Genomic DNA, 24,172 nt, shown 5'->3' on the forward strand with positions numbered 1-24,172 from the left:
TCCCAGTTGCAGGTAAAACATGTAAGGGCACTTAAAGCATTTAAATCCCATCCTTTGAGGACACACCATGCAGGGGAAGTGGAGCTTTGCCTGTGTGCGTATGTGTATGTGCATGTACACACAGACACTTCCATTAATTCTCTTTCTGAGCCTCTAATTACTATGTGGGCCCAACACTCTGCCTTTGTTCGCACAGGCCACTGCTCCTGGAGTTCTCACGAGAAACGCCCACGCACGCTTTAGCAATGACCAGGCAAGCCGCACTCTCTCCATGGATAGATGTGATTTGCAGTTTGTCTCAGCCGCTAACGTACATTTCACAAGCGAGAGTCTGCGCTCTTAAAATGATACCTCTGTCTGTTTTTCCATGACCTTCTCGTCCCTTCAACTTTCCTCTATTGTTACGCTGAAGTGAATGTTCCATCAGAGATCTTTCTAACACCTTGTAAACCTTTTTCACGAGAACTTACCGTAGTTTAAACTCTGGTTCCCAAACATTTTCAAGCAAACAGAATGCAATAAATGTCTAGTTGGTAAAACTAACAATTCTTTTTTTTTTTTTTTTTGTCTTGAACGTATTCTGTAAAAGTATCTAAGTAGAAATTAACGGGGCAGGAAAAGACTGGATGGTAAGCACAATGAGGGTGTGTGTGTGTGTTTTAAAGTATTTAATTAACCCACTCTAGTATATCTAAGTAATTAAAAGCTCAGAGTAAGACTCAGGCCTAATCTGGGTGTTGGATGAGTGTGTGTGATGGTCATAAATGAGAGTCCTGTGAGCAATCCAAAAAGATTTCGAGAGGTAATACAGAGCAGCTCTGGACATGTTTCAGAACAGGTTGATTTGTTTACAATCAGTGTGTCATCAGCGTTTACAGTGGTTGAGGTGAGACAGGATTCCCGTCAGCGCTGTGTGGGAGAAGAGATGGAAGCTTTTATCTCTTTCTTTATAGACGTGAGAGTTGTTCCCATGAGAGAGAAAAAAAATGGGAATGAAAGGCTAGGCTTTGGGCTAGCAGTCTGGGTTTAAGAACACACACACACACACACCTCTTAATTATGTAGACCCGTCTGGGTGACTTCGCCTGTCTGCTGCCCCTCAGGCTAAACCAATCTCCCCTTCAATCACACTCAGACGCTCTTGCAGGACATGCTCGGACAAGAGGACAGATCACGACCATGTACATTACGCTACGTCATTATCCCGATCCCAGAATCGGAATGCACGCACACACTCACGCGTGCACACACACACGTCACCAGATTTCCCGCCAGCTGATCCAGAGCAATGATCCAATAACAATCTGTGAGTCAGAAGTGACAACAGCGTCTCTGTCTCTGAGCTTAGACGCATAAACCCTCAAAAGTCTCAGAGACTAATGGTGTATTATCAGTACCTGCCCAACATCCCAGCATCTCTGAGCAAGAAAAGAAATTGGTGTAACATAACCAAAAAGATTTATAACCATCAGTGATGAATCAGAGATACTCTTACCACCCTGAAATGGATTATTTTCCAATTACAACAAAGTGTTTCATCCGTCTCATTGCGCAATCGTTTACTCTAAATACTAAGCGTATTCTTTAAAGAATTAGACGGCCTATATCTATATAAAACTGGAGTGCCAGGAGGAAATCCACCAAGCATGGGAAAAACATGCAAACTCCATGCACACAGACCCGAGGTGGGAATCAGACACTTGACCCTGAATGTTAGAGGCTACAGTACTAACCTGCGCTAAAATTTTAATTACATAAAAAGATAGGAGTCTTTTTGGAGTTGTAACCACATGGAATCGAATCAAGGAAAGAAGTAATATTCTGGAAGGTCTGTGCATTTCATTAATCATTACTGTAAAAAAAAACACATTCTTCCTAACCGAAAAATTATCTCAATGATTATATACTATAAGTGATCAGATGCTGATATTCAGCATATCAATAATTACATGTGTGTATTAAAACATTTATGTTGAGTGTTTCACATACACGTGTCTGTGAATGAGATGTTTTCAAAGAAACAATAAGCTTCTTACAATATCAACATGAGAAAAAAAAAATATAAGTTTTGCGTGAAACATCTAATAATAAGATACATTTGGCTATACTTGTGATTTGAAAAAAAAAAATCGTAATGCATGCTGAGCTAGCATTGGACAACATGGCATTCTAGCAACTTGACAAAGATTGTAGCATATAAGCTAGTGTTTAGCTTATTAGTCTGCCAACTTATTACCTGCCAACTTATGTAGCTAGCTAAACTTAGTGTAGTTACAGGGATATGATCTCAGTTTAATAACTTCAGAATATTAGCAGATTATTTATTATCTTAATACATTAAATACTTAATACATTGAAAAGTTTTGCTAGCTAACTTTCCTGGTAAAGAATGTTTAATATGTTTATTTATCACGTGTTCTCGGTTAAACAACAGTACATACAGTAGATACTGATTTACACAAAGCCTTATGCTAGCTTAATGTATAGCTACAGTGAGTATATATTAATTTAAACAGCCAAAATAAATCCAGGCTAGCTGGATTTATTATATAGTATAGTATATATAACTATTCCATGCTAGTTATATATATTATTTAGGTTGAGGTGTTTGTGTTGTGATGTAAACACACACACACTCTCTCTCACACACACACTCTCTCTTTCTCTCTCTCTCTCACACACACACACACACACACACACACACACACACATCTGTGACTATAGCATGTGACTCATCATGGAGGGATTTGAGTAATGGTTACTCAGAATATAGTCGGGAAAACGCTGACAGTGCTCAATCATCGCCTTCACAATCTGTCGCCTTTCACAGTAAAGCAACTTTGGAAAGTAAAAGTTGAGCAGTAAAAATAGTTAACCTTTTCACACTTTTGAGTAGTTTGTGTATTTTTTTTCACATGACCATGTTGTGATATTTTAAATATTTATGCAGAATTCACCAATCATAATGTTAAAATGTTCTGTATCATAATTATAGATATCAATTAAACACCTTTTTTTTTCAAATTTATTATTGGTACTTTAAATATTTTATAAGCAAATCTACATCAGTTCCCATTAATTTCAGCACTAAACAGTTACAAAACAAAATATGTTAGGTCATATATTAATACATTCTTTTATATTAACACACAAATATTAATACACAAATGTTGACTCAACTCACACTCTGTTTAATTAATGACCCTTTTATCACACTTATACCATGGTCCCAAATAATAAGAAATCATTGCCGCTTAACGATCGCAAACATATTAATTAAGATGTGAGTTCATGCTACGTCTATGCCTCATTGTGAAAGGGTTTTAATGCTTGCTGTAGGTTAAACAGTTAATTACTAAAAGCACCTATTTAGTGTTTTATTTTATTATTTTAGCACAAACAAGTTGATATTTACATGTTGTTGAATGTTCAAATTTATGATTGTTGCAGGAATTGAATAACAAACTGTATAACTAAGTCAATGTCGGAAAGTCGTGAGGTTGATGCAGATGGTACAAATGGCACATATATGTATTCATTGCGGCTCCACTGTTCATGTTTGTATATGTGCATATGTATGTGTATGTGTTTATATATATATATATATATATATATACTCAGCAAAAAAAGAAACATCCTCTGACTTTCAACTGTTTTTACTTTTAGTAAACTTAATTGGTAAATACTTCAGCAAAAAAAGAAACGTCCCTTTTTCAGGACTGTGTATTTCAACAATAATGTTGTAAAAATCCAAATACCTTTACAGATCTTCATTGTAAAGGGTTTAAACAATGTTTTCCATGCATGTTCAATTAACCATAATCAGTTAATTAACATGCACCTGTGGAATGGTCGTTAAGACCTTAACAGCTTACAGAAAGTAGGCATTTAAGGTCACAGTTCTAAAAACGCAGGACACTAAAGAGGCTCATCTACGTGAACGTGCATTAGGCATGCTGCAGGGAGGCATGAGGACTGCTGATGTGGCCAGGGCGATAAATCTCCATGTCCGTACCGTGAGACGCCTAAGACGGCGCTACAGGGAGACAGGAAGGACAGCTGATCATCCTCGCAGTGGAAGACCACGTGTAACAACACCTGCACAGGATCGGTACATCCGAATATCACACCTGTGTGACAGGTACAGGATGGCCACAACAACTGCCCGAGTCACACCAGGAATCCACACAATCCCTCCATCAGTGCTCAGACTGTCCGCAATAGGCAGTCCATGAGGAGGAGATGCACTGCAGTACTTCAAGCAGCTGGTGGCCACACCAGATACTGACTGGTACTTTTGATTTTAAGCCTTCCTTCATTCAGGGACACATTGGGAAACATTTTTAGTTTATGTCTTATGGTGTTGACTCTTTTAGTGTTCATACAAATATTTACACATTAAGTTTACTGAAAGTAAAAACAGTTGAAAGTCAGAAGACGTTTCTTTTTTTGCTGAGTATATATATATATATATATATATATATACTGTATATGTGCGTGCGTGTGTGTGTGTATGTATGTATGTGTATGTGTGTATGTATTTATATGTGTATATATATATGTACGTGTATATGTGTGTATATATATATATATATATATATATATATATATATATATATATATATATATATATATATGTGTGTGTGTATATGTACTGTAATTTTTATTTATTATTATAAATTATTATTTTTATTTATTTATTTTTAATAATATTTTTTTGTCATTTCGTTTATATTTCTTAATTTTTTATTTTTTTTTATCAGTTCCCCTACTTCCCCCAAAAGGCTCAGCCTTTGCCAGGCCACAGTTGTAAATGAGAAACCTCTTCTTAATCTGTCTTGCCTGCTTTAATAAAGGTAAATAAAAAAAAATAAAAAAAATGTATATAAAATGTCTTAAAGTGTTTTATCATTAGACTTAAAATAAAATACATTCATTATATTTTAGTACACTGTGTGTTATATTATATGAACTTTAAAATACCCTCAATAAAGAAAAATATTATTTTAAGAGTAAGACTTGTATACATTTAGTAAACTTTCTTTTTTGTATATCATTTTGCTTTTTCCAACAAACAAAAATTTAACAATTTCAAACTTGAAATGAGTAACAAATATCTGGAAATGAGCTAATAATCACCTGATCTAAAGCAGTGAAGTATTTCCAAAATTAAAAAGAAAAATTGTGTTTTCGCAAGTAAAATATCTTGAATTTTAATATTTTTTGTACCAATTATTAATAGATTGTATTAGATATTGTTAGGCTTATATTAAATAATATAATTAATTAACTGAGAATGTAATATTATCAGTAGCCAACATTTGAGTAGTTTTAGATATTTATTTCAGTTAATTCCAATTCAATTCATTTTTATTTCTATAGCGCCTTTAACAATGGTCATTGTCTCAAAGCAGCATTACAAAAGGAAAATTGTGTATGAGTAAGAAGAAATGTGTCTATATAATAATGAGATTGTAGGATTGTCCCTGAAATGAAATGGGAACAATGTTGTGTTTCAAAACATTGAAAAAAAAAAAAAAAAAGTCACAACCACCCTGATATTCAGCACAAAAGCACTCCCTCTCATGTCATATTGGTTTTATACAACAGTTTGACAAACACCATTGTATGTTCAACAGAATAAGATTTGTTTGCTTATTTACCCAGTTATTTTGCTCCATCAACACAAATCCTTCAGTGCCTGGTGGAAGTGATTAACCGCAACTGGCAGAGCTGGTGACCAACAGTAAGCTAACGATATTTAGTGTAAGTAACAGGGGTGAAAGTAGTTTTAAATTCTTACTGGTACTATGTAGCCAAAAGGTGAGGAGAATAAAACATGGAGGTGATGGAAAGTGCTCACCGGACTGGTTTTAAATGTGGGTTTTGACAGTCAGCTGCTCTTCCCTCAATACTACAGACCGTACACACCCACTTCTACCCCGGGCTGTGATCGACAATTAGTCTAATTAACAATTGTACAACACCTGTAGCATGGATTGATACATATAGTTACACATCCAAGTGCTGTTACTGTCTATTATCACCACTCTTTGAATGCCTCTTGCCCAATCAAAGTATTTAGTCTGAATAACTTGTATATAATCCTATAAACATAAATAAACATAAAAGATATATTCACCTACTAACATACCACTTTATAGCACTTTTTAGCATGGAAAGATTATATAAATGCCGTATATATAAAAATAAACATAAGTAAACCTATTTTTGTATTTTTCTCTCATTTCAAGTGTCAAATTTAGTTTTATTGGCAAATCATTCTGCCTAGAAATGCTTAGAAAATGCTAAAACTTCTCCAAAAGCAGGAGGTGATTTCAAGGTTGAACTTTAGGAAATAAAGTTTAATTTACATATAACAGTTTATTCCTTTTAATGTGTTTACCGAAATTTTTAAAATATTTCAGTTTGCTAATGTGTCTTGTTTTGCATTGTTTAGGGATTTCCTTAGTTTGTGCATAAAACTGTACAACACTGAGTAAAGGTGAAATTCTATAGTGCCACCCTCGTACCTACTGTAAGTCACCCTCGTACCTAAGTTTGCTTTGCAATTTACAAAATAGTATCCAAGCTTTTTTTTTTTTTTTAAGAGTGTAGCTGGGGAAAAAGGATGCAGCTACTGGAAAATGTAGATAAACTAGCTTGCTAATTGCTTCTCCTGCTTTGTTCCTCGCACGCTGAGGCGCGATCGTCTTTCAGAATTGACGGATTTATACACGAGCGGTTGATCCCTTGTCAGCTTTTCACAAAGATACCTATTCTCATTACGATGAACAACAACAAGACTTCTTTTAATGTGTGTGTATGGAGGGTGTGTTTGTTTGTGCATGTATGCATTTGTGCATACAGTGTGTTTGTGCACGTGGCTGTAAGTGTGTGTGTGCAACCGAGTGTGTTGAGAACGACACACCTGGCAGCTCCGCTTTGTTCCAGCGTCGGCACCGAGGCGATTTCCCAGACTAAAACATCAATGGCTACTAATACCCGTGAGAGACCTCGCTCCTTCTCTTCTTTCCTCTCTCTCACTCTCTCTCAGCCTTGCTTTTTTGGACTCTTTACTTCTTTCTCTCCCTCTCTCTCTCTCTTTTCCTCTCACACACATTTCCAAGGTGATTGTCATGCAGACCAACTTTCTTTCTTTCTTTTTTTGAGGAGGTAGTTTTTGGCAACGTGTGATATTGTTTTGGATTTTGACATTTACTCGAGAGCATTCACACGGCACACGCCCAAGAGCAGTACCTGCAACGACAGGTTAGGAGTTGAAGGTGTGTGAATATGTGTATGTGTGTGTGTGTTTTTTGACACACCCCATTCCCCGTTCTGGCGGCTACCGCTTAAACTCGTTGTGTAATGTCATGCCAGGAAAATCCAGCAAGCGGGGCAAGTGACATCACCAGGGGGAACCTCTGATGGGCTGGGATGGGTTTTGGGGGGTGGGCATAGGGAGGGATCATAGTGTGCATTGGATGGGGGTGGGTGAGCATGGATGTCACTGCAGCACACTTATTGACAGCTGTCAATCAAGGCGAGAGACATTATAGTGCATGTAACATTTGTCTGTGTGTGTGTGAGAAAATTTAGGCTAGTTGCTGCATCAGAACCAGAAGTGTGTGTGTGTGTGTGTGTGTGGTATGTAAGTTTGAAACGCCTCTCTATATTACACCCTCTGCGCCTTGTGCGTCTGTCTCTGTTGCTCCTGGCTTCTCTCCAGGCTTTTCTTCAGCCTGGAGAATGGGAAAAGTAAATTCCCCTCCACAAAACAGCTCCAAGTCTCAGTTTCACTGCTACGCCCTGCTCGCCGAGCGCATTGCTTTACCATTACGTTTCCAAACAGGGTGGGGAACGAAGTCTACGGCTCCATTGACAAACCAGGATTCTTCCTAGTGGATCCAATTCTTGTAGCCTTATTGATTGTTGCCACCACTCAGAACCATCCTCATTAGCTTTAAAGCGATAACATTCGGCGTTTCGTCCTTGATTGTATCAGACACACACGTTTTTTTTTTCTCTCTCTCTATTTCTCTGGACCGAAGCTGCGTTCCATTGTATTCTGAACTCGGAAATATTTCAGAGTCAGACTTCCATCTAAGAGCCTTCCAGAGATTTTACTGTAAATTAAATTTAAAAAAAATTAACCTGGATGACACCAGTGAATGGATGTTTCCATTTTTCCAAGATAAATTGTGGAATTTTGTAACCAAAAGCACAGCTATTTTTCGCAGCTAACCAGCTACCGTATAGTAAAAATATAAATCCGTAGCTCTCTGGTACCATCATGGAAATTGTTTCGACCTTATCTAGAGATCCTGAGATTGATTTTAGTTTGAAAGATAAGCCCACTGCAGTCGTTCCCGTGAACATTCAGCGAGTGGAACACCTGATCCTTGAAAATTGACGGATACCTTGTCGTCAACTTGTGGAAGAGACACATCTTTCTGTGGAAACTGTACACACAATCATTCATCAACACCACTTGCACGCTACAGGAACCCGGCTGGGAGTTATTGCCACATCCCCCATACAGTCCTGACTTCGCTCCAAGCCATTTCACATGTTTGGGCCATTAAATGGGGTTCCTGGGAAGTCAGCGTTTCAGATGTGAAGCAAGCAGTCCGATCATAGCTCTGGGGTACTGAAAAAAAAATTTCTACATTGATGGTATCCAAGCACTATTAAAACAATGGGATAAATGCATTAGTGTAGCAGGGGATTATATAGAGAAATAAAGGGAGTTTTTATTTTATTGTCATAACTGCGTTCTTTTATTCTGCAAAATCAAAAGTCCCATTTTGACTGGTATGGATATGCTAAGCTAATGCCAGTTATTGTTTTAAGAAAAGACGTTGAATGACGAGTGTTTAGCATACTGTATGTGCCTCCATGTTGACTCAAATGATTTACTTAACACAACTATTCTGCTATTTTATTTTATTGTATATATTTAGGTGCTGACTTAATGATTATTCTACATAAATACAGATGAGTGTTCTTATCAAATTAACTTCCTCAAAACTATCTTCTTAACATATGTTAAAGGATATGTGCATTGAACATTGAATGCACTTCCTGAGCTAAGCTTTGCTAAGCCTGTCTTAGTTATCAAACCAGGCTAAACGTGCACTACACACTGTATAATAATACAGATCGAATTATTAATAAAGTTTTGTTGGTGACAAACTCTGCTTGAAAAAACACTGTTTTTTTAAAATTACACTGCTAGTCAGTCATCTTTATTAATGTTAAAAAGCAGGAACAGCTAGCATTTTATCATGTACGTTTCCACAGATTGTTAGCTAAAGCATTAAACTCACAGAAGTCCTGGTTTGATGTGATTTTATAGATTGTTGTTCAGTAAACAGCTAGTGATAGCAAGCTAGCTAGCTTCCCGTTTTTGAAACAATAAGGAGCTATATTTAGCATGTTTGTTTCTTTTTTCACAGAAAAGTGAAATTAAATGCTAACAGGCGAGACAAGTTAATTGTTCTTATCCATGCACCCTTTTTCTTAATTTTTTTCCCCAAAACCTAGTGTATATTCTGTCTCTTCAGAGATAAACTGGATTAGCACAAGCGGATTAGCTTCTGCTTTTTAGGATTAAGGTTCATGGCTTTTCCAAAGAAAGAGCAAATTTATTAAAAAGTGATAAATTCTTCTAAAAGTAAGTGTAAATTTATCAAAAAAGTGAAGTATTGTGATGTATAACAAGATGTTTATGAGATATTTAAAATGCTCATAATCGTTAGCTGACACATCACGGCATACTGTATTTCGGCGTCTTCGTGCTGCAGCGTGTACAGTATGTTTCGTGTTTGCTCAGCCAGCACTAATCGAGCGTATCACTCTGAGTGGAGGACACACACTGTGATCGGGGAGCAGAGCCAATCACAACACAGAAAGGAACGCAGAGAAGCTTGGAAAGCAAGCGCGCTGTACATGACGCTGCACAAACTCACTGTTACATTAGTGCTCGTTAGCGTTATCTTTTCCATCTGTTAATGGGATAGTCGACTAATTAGTGTAATGAGAGGGATATTTACACACACACAAGCACACACACACACACACACACACACAAGCATGTCCATATCCACTTGGGTACTGTATACATAGCTAAGTGTGTGTGTGTGTGTGGTTTAAATACATGAGTTGATTATGTTGATGTATTAAGTGTCAAGCTGAACCTCGAAACAAGGCATGATAGTTTCTTACTCGCTCGGATTTATGATGATTTACAAAACACACACACATATATATATATATACACACACACACGTACAGTCTCAAAAGAGGCATCATTACGCCCATGTTAAAAATACCAAGGTTTCACGATGGAAACCCAATAAACACGAGAGCTTTTTCCATTGTCTCTTCCATTTTTGTACTTTCTGACATTGGCCAGGCTATGTGTGTGTGTGTGTGTGTGTGTGTGTGAGAGAGAGAGAGAGAGAGAGAGAGAGAGAGTTTAACTACATCACTGTCACTTGAACAAACTCCATAATGTTAAGCTTGAATAACAAACGAAGGGAATCTCAGCAGATGAAAATATCTATGAACGAGTAAAATTGTTACAATGTGCTTTACCTGCCAATGTGACAAATGACCCGTGTGTGTGTGTGTGTGTGTGTGTGTGTGTGTGTAGTCTGGCTCTTTTTAAGATCAGCTCTATATTCCCAGGGCCCCTAATGTTCCCTCATTAATAATTTCTCAGAAACTGCCTGATGTTTCTGAGACCCCATGTTGCCTGAGTGTTTTCATACGTTTGCGTCAGTCTCTGCCTTTTATAGTCTCTCTCTCTCTCTTTTTGAAGCCTATCCCTATCTGGTACTAGTCCATTGTATACATTCACCCACACACTATGGGCAATTTGGAAATGTCAATTAGAGCCTAAACTGGAGGAAAAAATGGGAACTTAAAGTCTCAACTATTAATGTATGAGACCACAATGCTAACCATGTTGCCTCCCTTCATAGTCAAATGTTTTATCTTTATCAGTATGTAGATTTAAATGGTAATTATTCTGCATGTTCTCTAGAGGAGCTTGGTGTTCCACAGGGTTTGGTTTTAGGGCCACTGCTTTTTTCCTCTTACATGCTTCCTTTGGGCATCATAATCCGTAAGCATGGTATTAGTTTTCATTGTTATGCCGACGACACACAGTTATATGTCTCAGCAAAACCAGATGAGAAAAAACAGCTTGCTAAAGTTGAGCAATGGATAAAAAAGACTGAGTAAAGGATATAAGTGACTGGATGCTAATTAACTTCCTTCTTAATTCTTAATCCTGATAAGACAGAAGTTCTAGTCATAGGACTGCATGCAGCTAAAAGACCTGGACTTTCTGTTCCATCAAGTGCAACAGTGAAAGACCTTGATGTGATTATAGATTCTAGTCTTTCATTTAAAGCTCATGTGGACAATATCACCAGGATAGCATTCTTTCACCTCAGAAATGTTGCCAAGTTAAGGGATATATTGTCACTAAGCGATGCAGAAAAACTAGTTCATGTTTTTATCATCTCTAGGTTGGACTATTGTAACGCCTTACTGTATGGTTGTATAACTAGGTGCATAAACAAGCTTCAGTTAGTCCAGAATGCAGCAGCAAGAGTCCTCACTAGAACCAGAAGATATGAGCACATCGCCCCTTTCTTATCTTTACTTCATTGGCTCCCTGTGTAATTCCACATTGATTTTAAAATACTTCTTTTGACATATAAAGCATTAAATGGTCTGAAGCCCCAGTATCTGAGTAATTTGCTAGTGTCTTATGATCCGCCATGCCTACTTCGATCAAAGGATGCAGGCTGCTTGTCAGTACAGCGTATTATGAAAACTACAGCAGACGGGAGAGCATTTTCTTACAAACCCCCAAGTTATGGAATAGTCTTCCAAATAGTTTTCGGGACTCAGACACAGTCTCAGTGTTTAGGTCTAGGCTAAAAACCTATTTATTTAGCTAAGCATTTTTGTAAACAGATTTGCCTTAGGTAAAGGAGCAGATCTGGGGGACTTATGGACGTAGAGTATTATGGTGAACTGGTATGTTTAGATGCTGTCTTCCTCACTCTCATTGATCATTCAGGTTTGTTGACAGTGAGGTGATTGGTTGCTTTACATCTCAGGGAGCCCCCTTAGTCCTGCCGGAGTCCCTGCTTGGACTCTACACTAAATATACTTTCACCTTATACATTATGTGACTGTGACCATACCTAACTGTTATTTCTCCTCTTCTGCTCTTCCCTCTCCTGATTCTGTTTCCCCCTCTCTCTCTTTTCCTCTCTCTGTTGAGCTACACATGTCATTCCAGTGATCCAGACTTCCTCTGCCCTCTGGACCTGTCTGACTCATCCTGGTGCCCCGCTTCTGGTTGGAGATCTCGCCACATGGTTGCCCCATGTGTCTCTTTGGGATGCGTCTGGTTTCTGGGGACGGTTTCATTCCTACTTTCTGTTTCATCCAAATAAGCTGACCATTTGGGGCATGCATTGTATTAACTTTGTGTATAGTACTATAGTAAAATTTCTTATAAATACTGAACTTAACTTACCAGATTAAATTGGAAGCTTTCGTCCAAGACATCCTGTTGTGCCTTCCAAACCACAGATAACTAGCAATGGAGTATTGTATGGAGTGGTAAAGCTATTAAATTTAGACAGCTGATTAAATTAGTGCTGGTGGTTGAGCATGGCGACCATAGTTGGATAATGATACTTTGGCTGCAAGTGAAGCCATGGCTAAAAATGAAGCCATCAAAAGCATTGCAGTGATTGGCTACAACATGCTGGTGTTATGTCACTGGTTATAAAATAAAGTTTTCTACATTTTGCACATTTGTGAAAAGGTCCTATGTTATGATGCTTAGCTGCGTTTAAGTCCTGCCCTCCTGCTCAAGAACTGGCTTGCTTGTGAGCATTTGACCAATCACTGATGAGATCAAATTCTTGTAACCAATCATTAACACAGAAGACAGAATTTGTTAATAAAAAAAAAAGAATAGCGCCACCAAACATCCAGTGAGAGCATTTTGCTAGCCTGTGACAAGCTCAAAGATCATAATGCAAAGAATTTTTTTAACTGTTGCAAGTGAAAGCATCGTTCAAGTCAAAAAGCTCAACCATTGTAGTTAAGGGTCTATCTGTAGTAGCTAGGTGAGCGAAATGTGACTCTAGGTAACCGATAAACTTGCTGAACAAGAGTATGGAAATGCTATGATTTACATATACAGTATATAATGTGTATAGAGAGACATTTTATTATGGGCTCCATATATAAGCTAGCTAGAATAAACAGTGCCAATGTCAACATTAGCACACTAAAAAGCCATCATGTATAGTAGCTGTAGTTCAATAGTTTTTGTCATACTGGCTAAACAGATGGCGAGCACACAGATATAGCTACGCGCAGGCGATTCCGCAAGGCAATGGGCGTGGAAAAGCAGTATACATGTGTAATATGGATTTATGTGGTATGTGTAAAGGAGCCACCGTAACAGAATGTAGCCACTGGCCCCGGGTAAGAACATTTTCACCTCTCACGGTTTGGCTAACTCCATGCAGCGCAGGTGAAAACACAGCGATTTGATTTTTCACTCTGCATGAAGGTGGCCTTATGGGCCACGACAGCCTTCGACAGCGAACAAAAGGATATTTTTCTCTCTCCTTATTGTTGCTGCGTCTCTCCCTGTTTTTTTCCCCTCCTTCCATTCTCTCTCCCTCTGAATTGTGTTTTTAATGGCTCCTCTTAAAGCTTCTCAGTTTTCAGAGTGATTAAAAGTGGCGCGCTACGAAGGCGGTGTGTGTTCCTGCTCTCTGATCTCATCCTGCTCTCACAGCGCTCAATGGAGGGATACAGTACTGTTGTGGTTACCAGTTATGTGGTTGTGTGTGTGTGTGTGTGTGTGTGGAGGGGGATTCTCGCTGAGCCTGTGCTTGTGTGTTCTGTCTTGGCTTACGCAGCTATGTGTGTGTGTGTGTGTGTGTGTGTGTGTGTGAGATTGTGTATCAGGTTTAGATATTGCACTGACACACTGATGCAAAGTGTGGGAAAATGGCTCTCAGTCGTCTGTAATTAGGAGCGTAATGTCTGTGGTGCTGGCCACAGTTGTGAGAACGGCCATCATTATTTTTTTTATTATTATTTACAACCTTTTCTGTCTTTCTCTCTTTTTCCCATCTCTCTCTCTCTCTCTCTCTCTCTCTTGTCTTTCTCTCTCGCTCTTTCATTCTGGACATGTCCCAGCCTAAAGGAAAATTGACATCATTCCTTTATGTAAGGGCACTTTGCAATCCACCCCCCCACCCCCCCACCTTTCAAGACACACACACACACACACACACACACAGGCTGAGTCATGGTGCAGTTTTAACTTTGAAAAACACAGAGAACACCCTCCTCTCCTCTGACAGGGTGCGGCCAGAGAAACAATTCTAGAGGAATGAGCCTCAAGAGGTCTCAGCATGTGTATGTGTGTGTGTGTGTGTGTGTGTGTCAAGAGTTAGCTAGATCATATACGCATGCTCGTATATTCAAGTGCTGATTTGTAAACCTGCCTAATTTGTAAACCTTTGAAACCTTTCCCATGACCTGTGTTCAGCTCACAAACATTCAGGTGTTGCAGTGTTTATTGGAACCACACAAGGTCACACCTGACAGACTTGTGACTTGTGAGGTCCTCAGGTTCACACGCTTATGCTCAAATATGAGAAGTACTTTGTAAACTGTTCAAATATATGGGGAAATACGATTAAACAAGCGTAACACTGACCACTTCTTCAATCTTAGAGAAAATGTTTCACACACATACTGTAGTTTGTGTAAATATGTTTATGGAGACCAGATGACTAAGTGAATTATGAGGTCCTCGAATTTAATTATGCTTATAGCTAAGGGCTAATATTTTCCTATTTTTAAAACTTGTTTAAAATTTTTTTCCTGGCCACAAGCATCAATTGAAAAAGTTACTCGTGAGGTCTTTAAGTTCAAATTTTGTTCATGTTTGTGAGGATTTATTTAAAAAAACTGTAAAACACTTCAAAAAACGCCAGTATGAGTTTCCCAAACATACACCTTGCAACTTCATAAATAAATATATTTTTAAATACACCCTAATTATTTATACACAAATATATAAGGGCTGCTTTGCAAAATGTGTAAAATTGAATCCACACACATTCTTGTATTATTGCGTTTTTGAGGACACGATCACAACGTGACTTGTGAGGACCTCACATTTATATGTATTTGGACATTTATGCTGTTAACCCATATAAACCCATCAACCTCAGCAACATAAGGGGAACTCAAAACCTAGATTGTTTTATCGTAAATCGTTTAAACATTATGGCTTACTGGTGTATATTCTTACAAACATGTAATTTATGGTCACCACATGATTTGTGGACTCCTCCAATTCCACATGCCCTCATATTTCAATTTAATTTATAAAATTCCTAAATCATTGAGTGCATGGTGGACCAGGAACTGGTTCATTCATTGAAAAAAAAAAATATATATATTGTTGTATTGCTGTGTGAACACATGAACATCCCAAAGTTATCTGAGGTCCTCGGATTTCACAATATGCCTCAATACAAGGCCCAAATGTCTGGATCCATAGGAAAAATAATATGTAAAAGTATAAATTACGGCAAATGCTCAAATTAAGAAACCTCATAGAAATGGTGTACATGCTGAATACAAGGACACTAAATATTCTTTAACATATTAGAACTGATGTTGATCCATGCAGAGATGAATAAGAAGAATGTTGGGTCATTATAGGTCTGGTCTTAGTTTAAAAGCCAACTGGGGTTTAAAATAAATAGGAAAATATCAAATTCAATTCAAATTCCTTTGAAATGGAACTTTTGGGTCACGCTGTATATGTGAGTGGATAATTTCTAAAATTGGCCAATTTTTTTTCAAAACTCTGTAATCCTTTCCAGCTGATCTTTGCTCACATACATTCTTATATTAGTGTGTTAATTGAGACAACATGACAAAGCGCCTTACAGGGACGTCAACTTGACTAATGAAGTCTTCGGATATACTTGTTAAAAGTTGGTCAATGTAAACGCAGGTTTTAATATCACATTTTACTGTATTCGGGAGAAAACTTGAACTCTTGAACTGGCATCGTTTAGACACACATTGAATGGTTTGTCATGGGCCAAAACCAAAATGAACTAGCTACAGTCTCCCCTATTCCCTTATGAGGACCGGGAATTTTGTCACCACAATGTCTTTTATTGCCATGAGGTTGGTATGTGAACAGGATGCTGCCCTCATAAGATGATGAGTACAAATCCATGCGCACGTAAAAACACATTCTCATGCACTGAGTACGGATACTATGCCTTTAAAAGAAAGGATTTTTATACCACACACACAGACACAGACACACACACATACACCTCTGAAAAATATCTCTTTACATGAGGGTTTTCATAATATTTCACGGCCCAGACTGTGGCTCTGCTCAGGGTCGTGTCTTGTTTCTGTGACAAATTCGTTAATGTAATGGAACCATTAACGTCCGAGAGGGAGGAACCCATACACACACACACACACACACACACACATGCACACACACGCACATGCACACACATATAAAGTTAATTTCACTGCAGGTTTGGTGCATTAAATATCAGCGTGAATACTTAATATCTTAAGTATTAAATTTGGTATAAGTTTTCATTAAGAACCTCCATGTGAACATATAATCTCAATTTATAGAATTATTTCCACCACTAGAACATAGAGCTACATTTTATTACTGATTGTATTTTACTGTGAAAAGCTTTAAAATTAAAGTCAGTTTTAAATTAGATTTTAAATACTTAATGAATTAATATTGCAGTTTCTGCTGTTTTTTTTTTTTTTTTTTTTTACAGTTTTCATTATTGTATTTCAGGCTGATTTACAGAATACATGTTCGTAAAAAAATCTTTTTTTGTGAAATTTCTTTTTTTTTTTAGTCTTTTTCCATTAGTAAAACACGACTGAACTCTATTTAGGGTTTATAAACAGGTTGTGCTGCCAAAATTAAAAACGCTGGTTACTTTAAAGTATAATTAAATTTGTTTTATATAAATTTACATAATTTATAACAAATAGTTAAAAAATCTGAGAGATTTATAACATGCAAAACCAAACTGTGAGGAGAGAAAATTCGTCATTTTATATTAGATCAGCATCATAAGCAGTGGCGGCTGGTCAATAAGGTGCACTGGGGCGCCGCCCCCTTGAAGTTAGGCAAAGAAGAATGTTACTTTAACATGTAATTATTTAACATAATTATTATTCATTTAGAAAATGAAATAAAGTCATTTAGTCACAATATTCCGCTGTATTTCTTATTATAATTTATTTACAATAAAAAAAAAATCTAAACTGTATTACGTCATTTGTAATAATAATTTACAAACGAGTGTCTATGTAGGCACGTAAATTTTTAAAAAGCATGTGACTTGAAGCTGAGCTCTAATTGGATTTTTCCAAATCAATTATTTTATATATATATATATATATATATATATTTTTTTTTACTATGGTCCAGGTAACTAAATGCATCTACAGTACTTTGGTTGTTTTACTTAAGTACATATCTGAATGTTTTTAGTTTAGTGGATACTTTTACATCCTCTGACAAATATTTTTAATTGTGTGGATAGCATTTAAAGCGGTAATATTACCACCTGACACATATTATATGTAATTGTGTGATTAGTCTTCCCTCCATAATACACTCAGTCATGTAGCAGGTGTTTAAAATCACAAGTGGAGTTGATTGCAGATGGTGATGAAAATATTATCCTCACAGTTTGGGAGCAGAAAGGGGGGGGGGTTAGGGGGGGGCTTTTGCTATAATTTAAAGGCTACTGTAAGTCAATATAAGTTACTTTTAATACTTTGCTACTTTGAAGGTGAGTATATTCAAATAGAAATGTAAATGGAGGAATTTTACTTGAGTAATATTTTACCAGAGGTGTTTCTACTTTTACTTAAGTACAGGATTCGTCTACTTTGTCCTCCAATGGGTATATGTACAATGGTATAGAGTACAATTGTATTTTTGACGGTACTATGGTACTTATTTGCTAATAAATTGTATGCATAACACTATGGTACCTGGTTCTACCATGGTACATACTTTGGTACAACGGTACATGTCCTTTAGTTTGGTACATGGTTCTACCATGTACAGGCTACTCAGGTGCTTGTTCAGTCCCTTGTTATTTCAAGACTGGACTACTGCAACTCACTCCTGGCAGGCCTGCCTCTGTCCACGATTCGTCCTCTGCAACTGATCCAGAATGCAGCAGCACGACTCGTTTTTAACCTTCCCAAGTTCTCCCACACCACCCCACTCCTCCGCTCCCTGCACTGGCTTCCTGTAGCTGCCCGCATCAAATTCAAAACACTGATGCTTGCCTACAAAGCCAAAAATGGCCCAGCACCCACTTACCTCTCTGCGCTAATTACACCACGCACTGCACCACGTTGCCTCCGATCCTCCAGCACTGCTCGCCTCATCCCACCATCTCTCAGGGATCGAGGGCGGCATTCATCCAGGCTCTTTTCTGTTCTGGCACCTAGATGGTGGAATGAACTTCCTCTAGATGTCCGTACATCAGAGACTTTGACTATCTTTAAACGACGACTCAAGACGCATCTGTTTCTCCAGTACTTGGACTAACCCCCCTCCCCCCGAAAAAAAAAAACAAAAAAAAAAAACACCTCAGTTGTGTTGGACTAATGGTACTTAGTTATTAACCTAGTAAACCCAGTGTAAGTATGTATCCAATGTTGTAAACATTAAAGCACTTTTTGTAAGTCGCTCTGGATAAGAGCGTCTGCCAAATGCCTAAATGTAAATGTAAATGTACCATGTACTCTAGTATAGTACTATTTTGACATGTAGCAGGACATTGTCAAAAATATGTTATATATATTATGGTACTGCCTGTAATATACCGTACCAGTGGTATATAATAACATTGAACTTTGGCAGCAACTGTGGTACCCAATGTATTGTAGTACATTTTGTACGACCATGGTATGGTAAGTGCCACAGTACCTAACTTGGCAATCTTTTGAAAAATAATCTGGTTACATGCTTGGGGCATGAATTGGACTAAAACTGTAGAAAGAAATTTTACTATAGTTTACTACACTAGGTTAATACACTGCATGCCCCAAACATGGAACCAGAATTTTTTTTAAATACACAGAAAACTAAACGGTCTTGTTTGCACTTAATACAAAAACTCTCCATCATACATGAGTAGAAAACTTGCTAGTTATCAATGTGACAGATACACCATGCCCATTGAGGAATATCGCATTTCTGTCAATTTGTGATTCTTTATTATGAAACAAAGCCAGATTTTCTTCTTCCAGAGCAAACCGAAAAGTACAGCAAGTCCCGTGTCTGACTCGATCTGTACCAAGAATACGCTTATTACACACTGACGTGATTCTTAGGGGAAAAATGAGAACTAGAAGACGTCCTTTGTGTGACAACTCGAGAAACACATTTAGGAAATCCGTCTCAGAGCCTCGAGTCTGAAACGTTCCCACGACATCAGCGAGACAGCGATGAAATCTTCCATAACGGCCCTCACATGCTCACTAAACTGAGCCAAGCACACACACACACACACATACACACAGCCTGTTACATTGGGGAATTGGTCAACAACCTGACCCACGGAAGCCATTGCAGATCTGAATTAAGTCATACGGTACTACTGGGCCTCATCAGGGGCGCTGTAAAGGGGTGCATGTAATGATTCAGTGCAGCGTCTTCAGGAAGAGAACCACAGGGGGTTGAGGGGGTTGGGTTCTGGCAACTGGAGGTGAAGCAATCATTTGCGACATGAAGTTAGCAGAGCAAAGTTTGGCTTTATGCATACGAGCCATTCAGCCACAACCAATAGAAGTGATGGACAGTGATGTGTGATGCCCCACCTACCCCATGTTGGGAAACATCTTCTGTGGCTTTTTAATTCCACATTTTCTTTCATACTCAGAGACTTACTCTGTTGCAATGAACAATTTATTGGTTTTAATTCACCCAGAAACAGAAATATTGCACGGCCTAAAGTATGTGCACCCCTGACCACAACAGACCAAAGCACAACGTCTGGAGAATTACAATTTCCCTTCACCAAGAGGCCCAAACTTGTTTCAGCATCACAACGTCGCTGTGCACAAAGCGATCTCCATGAAGACGTGATGCGTTTGGGTGTAAATCCTGAAGTGGAAGAACTTAAGTATCCTGCTCTGAACTCATCCCCTCTGAACTGCGTTGGGATAAACTGGAACTGGAGCCTCCTTGGTATACCAACATCAGCGCCTGACCTCATTAAGGCTCTTGCAGCTGAACGGGCGTGACCTCAGGCATGTGAATCATCTGAAGTCCACTAGATGTACACGTAGATCGGTTTCAAAGTTAAGCTATGAAGTTATTAAAAAAGATCTAGTTTTTATTGTCACTTTGCTTTTTCTTCTATTTACAGTATCAAAAACTTGCCCTATTTATTATTCTGACCATATTATAATAATTTATTTTCACTAGTGCTTGGATAGAACGTTTAAAAAGGAGAAATTTTTCTCAGTACGCCGGAGCCCGTGATCAGACTGCCTGTTGAATTTATGCCTGTAACGCTGGCCTCTCTGGAACTCCTTAAATGGTCCAAGCATGTGGAAAGAGCTTGAAGTGAGGTCAGGCTATATGGGATATAATGTGGAATAATTCCCACCGCGTGCAAGCGGTGTTGTTAAATGAGTTTGTGTACAATTCACACAGACGATGCGTTTCTTCCACAAGTTAGTGACAAGTTATCCACTGATTTTCAAGGATCAGGCACTTGCTGAATGTTCACAGGAACGACTTCAGTGGGCTCCGAGCAACCTCGGCCGGGATCGTCCTTCCCAGACATACAGTACGTCCGTCTTTAAAATGTTTGCGCCCTTGTGTCTCATCACCGCACTGAGATTGACGTCTTTTGTAAATGTCAATCAGTTTTATACTTGAATTCACCAGAAAATTCATCACAAGTCCCAGTTTGAATTAAAAGCTCCTAGTATTTTTAGAAATAATATATATATATATATATATATATATATATATATATATAATATATATATATATTTATTTTTTTAACAAAAAAAAGACTCCACTTTTAACACATTGTTTCTTACAAAGAATTTAATAAATATTACTTTCAAATGACACAAAAAAACAAGACTTCTGGCAAAAAGAGGAAAAGTTATTAAATTTAACACTAAAGTAAAACTGAAACGTTTTTTGTTCAGAGAGGCCTAAAGAAAAAAATTGTACGATGTCCTGGCCAGCATCACTCAGAAGAAAGAGTTCACTTTGATGGACCTGCCCTTTATTTCTGTCTTGAAATTATCAACAAAACAATGAAATATTACAAATCATACAGAGTTTTTACTTTTTTTTCAAAGGAAAGTGAAGCTCTTTAAACAAGAAGCTCTTCTTCTGGTTTCCTCAGTCGTTTGTCAGCTGATAAACAAACTGCTGGCTACGAGCTTTAATCTCACCTCACTACAGAAATACTGCTACGGGAAGCGCGGGTTACATTAACACAGTGACGGAACATTCTAAGGTTGATTTATGACAGAATACAGGAAATACACCACTGCAGAAATGTCTATTCACTTATGTTTGTCTTTGTTGTAAGACGCGTTAAAGTCACGTTTCTTTCTTTCCCACCTTTCTCCACCACTGTTTTGGAAACGTTCGGGAAATAATCCTGACCAAAACCGTCAAACTAACTAATAAACTTTTTTTTTCCTTTTTTCCTTTTTTAAACAACAAAATTTGTACAGCGCATTTCATTTCATTTCATACAGCTAGAATAAAAAATAAAACTATTCTTTCAAGAACACTTTTGGCATATTTTCTTTTTACAAACTGTTTTTTTTTATGTGAAACAAGTGTTTTCTGTCAAAAATAAGGAAGTTGAAAGCTTACAAAGCTGTCAAACCTTCGAATCTAACCAAAGCACATAAATAAAAAAAAAGGAATGATAGGCTCTCGAATATTAAGTTAATAAATCAAATATACACAATGATTAATTAAAAAATATGTACATACAAGAGAAAAAAAAATCTACACAACATTGACGTCAGAGTAAAGTCGACAATTAAATTCTTCATATTGCAAGGGACTAAAGTTTGACCTGCCGCCTGCAAAAAAAAAAAAGACAATAAATAATAGTAATAATAATAATAATAATAACAGTAAGGATAGTGATGACGTTTTGGTTGTTGTGGATGTGTGGTGTAGCAGGAATGTTCGCATTGACAGTAGGATTAACGCGGGATTTACTCAGGGGTGGGCGATCTGATGGACGAATTTGTTATAAAGTATCGTTAGTATTTCTATAAAGCGCTGAATACGCATATGACTATGTTTTTTTTTTTTCCAATTTGCCTTGTCATTTTTTTATCCCTTTAATCAAGATGGTTTACTTCACAGAGTACGTTGCATTGATACGGCAACAAATTGAATAAAGAAAGGGCCGTCTTGAAGAAGTACCTTCAAGTATCACAATGTTTGATTTATGTTCGTCTTATCTTGTTTCCCCTGATAACTGGCCCACCCCTAGTGTCAGATCCGGGGTGTTGAACAACCCCACCGTTTTGTCAACCTGAAGACAACGGAAACCCAGTTTACTCCAAACTCACTTACAGTTAAAGTCTAAAGTCCTCTGTTTAACCCAAGCAACATAATCAGCCCCTGTGCCTAAGATGAGACAAGACAACAAGACAGATTTACAGTCAGATTGCAAACCAACACGAAATTGTTGGTTTGACCAAAAAAAAAAAAAAAAAAAAAAAACATCACGGGAATTTTTTCCAGACAGACATTTCAACAACTGCCCTTAGACTTCAGTTCTAAGTGAGCTTGGAGGATCTCGGTTCACGGACACGTGTCGAGATCTCCGTCTGCGTGACTTAAATGAGATAACCTCAGAGCGTCTCTAGCGGTAGCGGCGAAACTGCAAACCTGGGCCGAGATCAGCTTTACTTCTCGGCTCTGACACACAAGGTTTTATGCTCGTGACGAATCAGGTTGAAACCCTGCATCTCTGTGAAATGATTCCAAGGAAGAAGAAAAAAAGAACAGGAAAGAAAGGAAAAAGGAAAAAAAAAAAAACACTGACGCATGTTTGCTGAGTGCAAATCCGTGTGCCTTCGAAATTCTGCTGCACACAAAGGAATAAAATTTTTTTCCAGCAGTGCCAAAAATCGCTTGTCCGTAATTCAGCACTGTGTGAAGTAACCGAAGGCCGTGGTGTTTTGCTTTGTTTTTTTAACCGGGGGGAAAACCAAAAAAGTGGCCAACCCACAACAACCTCGATCTGACCCAATTAGTCAGTGTGTCTTTGTCGTAAATTTTGCTGTGGGGACTTTTCCTCGTTTTCTCCTCCTTCGCCATTTTGACAGTCCAAAACGGTCAAATTTCCCGTAACAGAGACCTGAGTCTCCTGCTCGAAGGTGAGCCGGAAAATTCTGGTGCTATTATTTTCCCGTCCGTCCTTCACCTCCGGGTGCAGCCGTAACGGTTGTCACGGTGACTGTTGCCTAGCCCACCGCCGTTTCCTCGCAGCCGCTATACGATGTACTCCATTCTGTGCAAGCTGTTCTGGGACTCCAAGTCTCTGTTGTCGCGTTTGTTAGTCCAGTGAGCGCACTTTTCGTGCAGGCTGCTTGGCCGCTCGTCGCACTCCACGGGCACGTACACCGGTCGCCGTGGAAACCGTGCTTTGTGGAGATGTTTTTCCGTGTCCGGGTCGTCCTCGGGTGCCGACGTTTCTGGAGGCGGGAGTTTCTGCTGTCCGATCTTGGCGCTCACGGCGTTTTTCTCGATGCGGTTTTTGATCTGGTGCAGGTTCTCGCGCGCGTTGTTGGCTGCGTTGTTGTCCTCGGCACTTGGGACGGTCGACGGCGCAGACGTGTACCCGGTCGCGGTGGCACTTGCGTTTTGCTTGCGCCGTCGTCTCACACACCACAACGCTGCCCACACCAAAGCCAGCGCCCAGATCACTGTTGCTACGGAAACCAGCACCGGCACCAGGTAATCTAGGGAAGAACAACGAGAAGGAACAGATTC

The 24,172-nt window shown here is 38.4% G+C and overlaps 1 protein-coding gene across 3 annotated transcripts in view; it reads right to left on the bottom strand.

Moving 5' to 3' along the window:
- Positions 1-21,253: 21,253 nt before the first annotated feature.
- The window catches only part of jag1a (jagged canonical Notch ligand 1a), a 33,794-nt gene continuing 30,875 nt past the window's right edge, over positions 21,254-24,172 (bottom strand). For all 3 annotated transcript variants that reach the window (XM_053476914.1, XM_053476913.1, XM_053476912.1), the window contains exon 26: positions 21,254-24,141. In XM_053476914.1, coding sequence (XP_053332889.1) covers positions 23,672-24,141 — 470 coding nt within the window. In that variant the 3' untranslated portion in view covers positions 21,254-23,671. The remainder of the gene's footprint in view (positions 24,142-24,172) is intronic.

The sequence above is a fragment of the Clarias gariepinus genome, chromosome 18, assembly GCF_024256425.1.
Source record: "Clarias gariepinus isolate MV-2021 ecotype Netherlands chromosome 18, CGAR_prim_01v2, whole genome shotgun sequence".
NCBI classification, from domain to species: Eukaryota; Metazoa; Chordata; class Actinopteri; order Siluriformes; family Clariidae; genus Clarias; species Clarias gariepinus.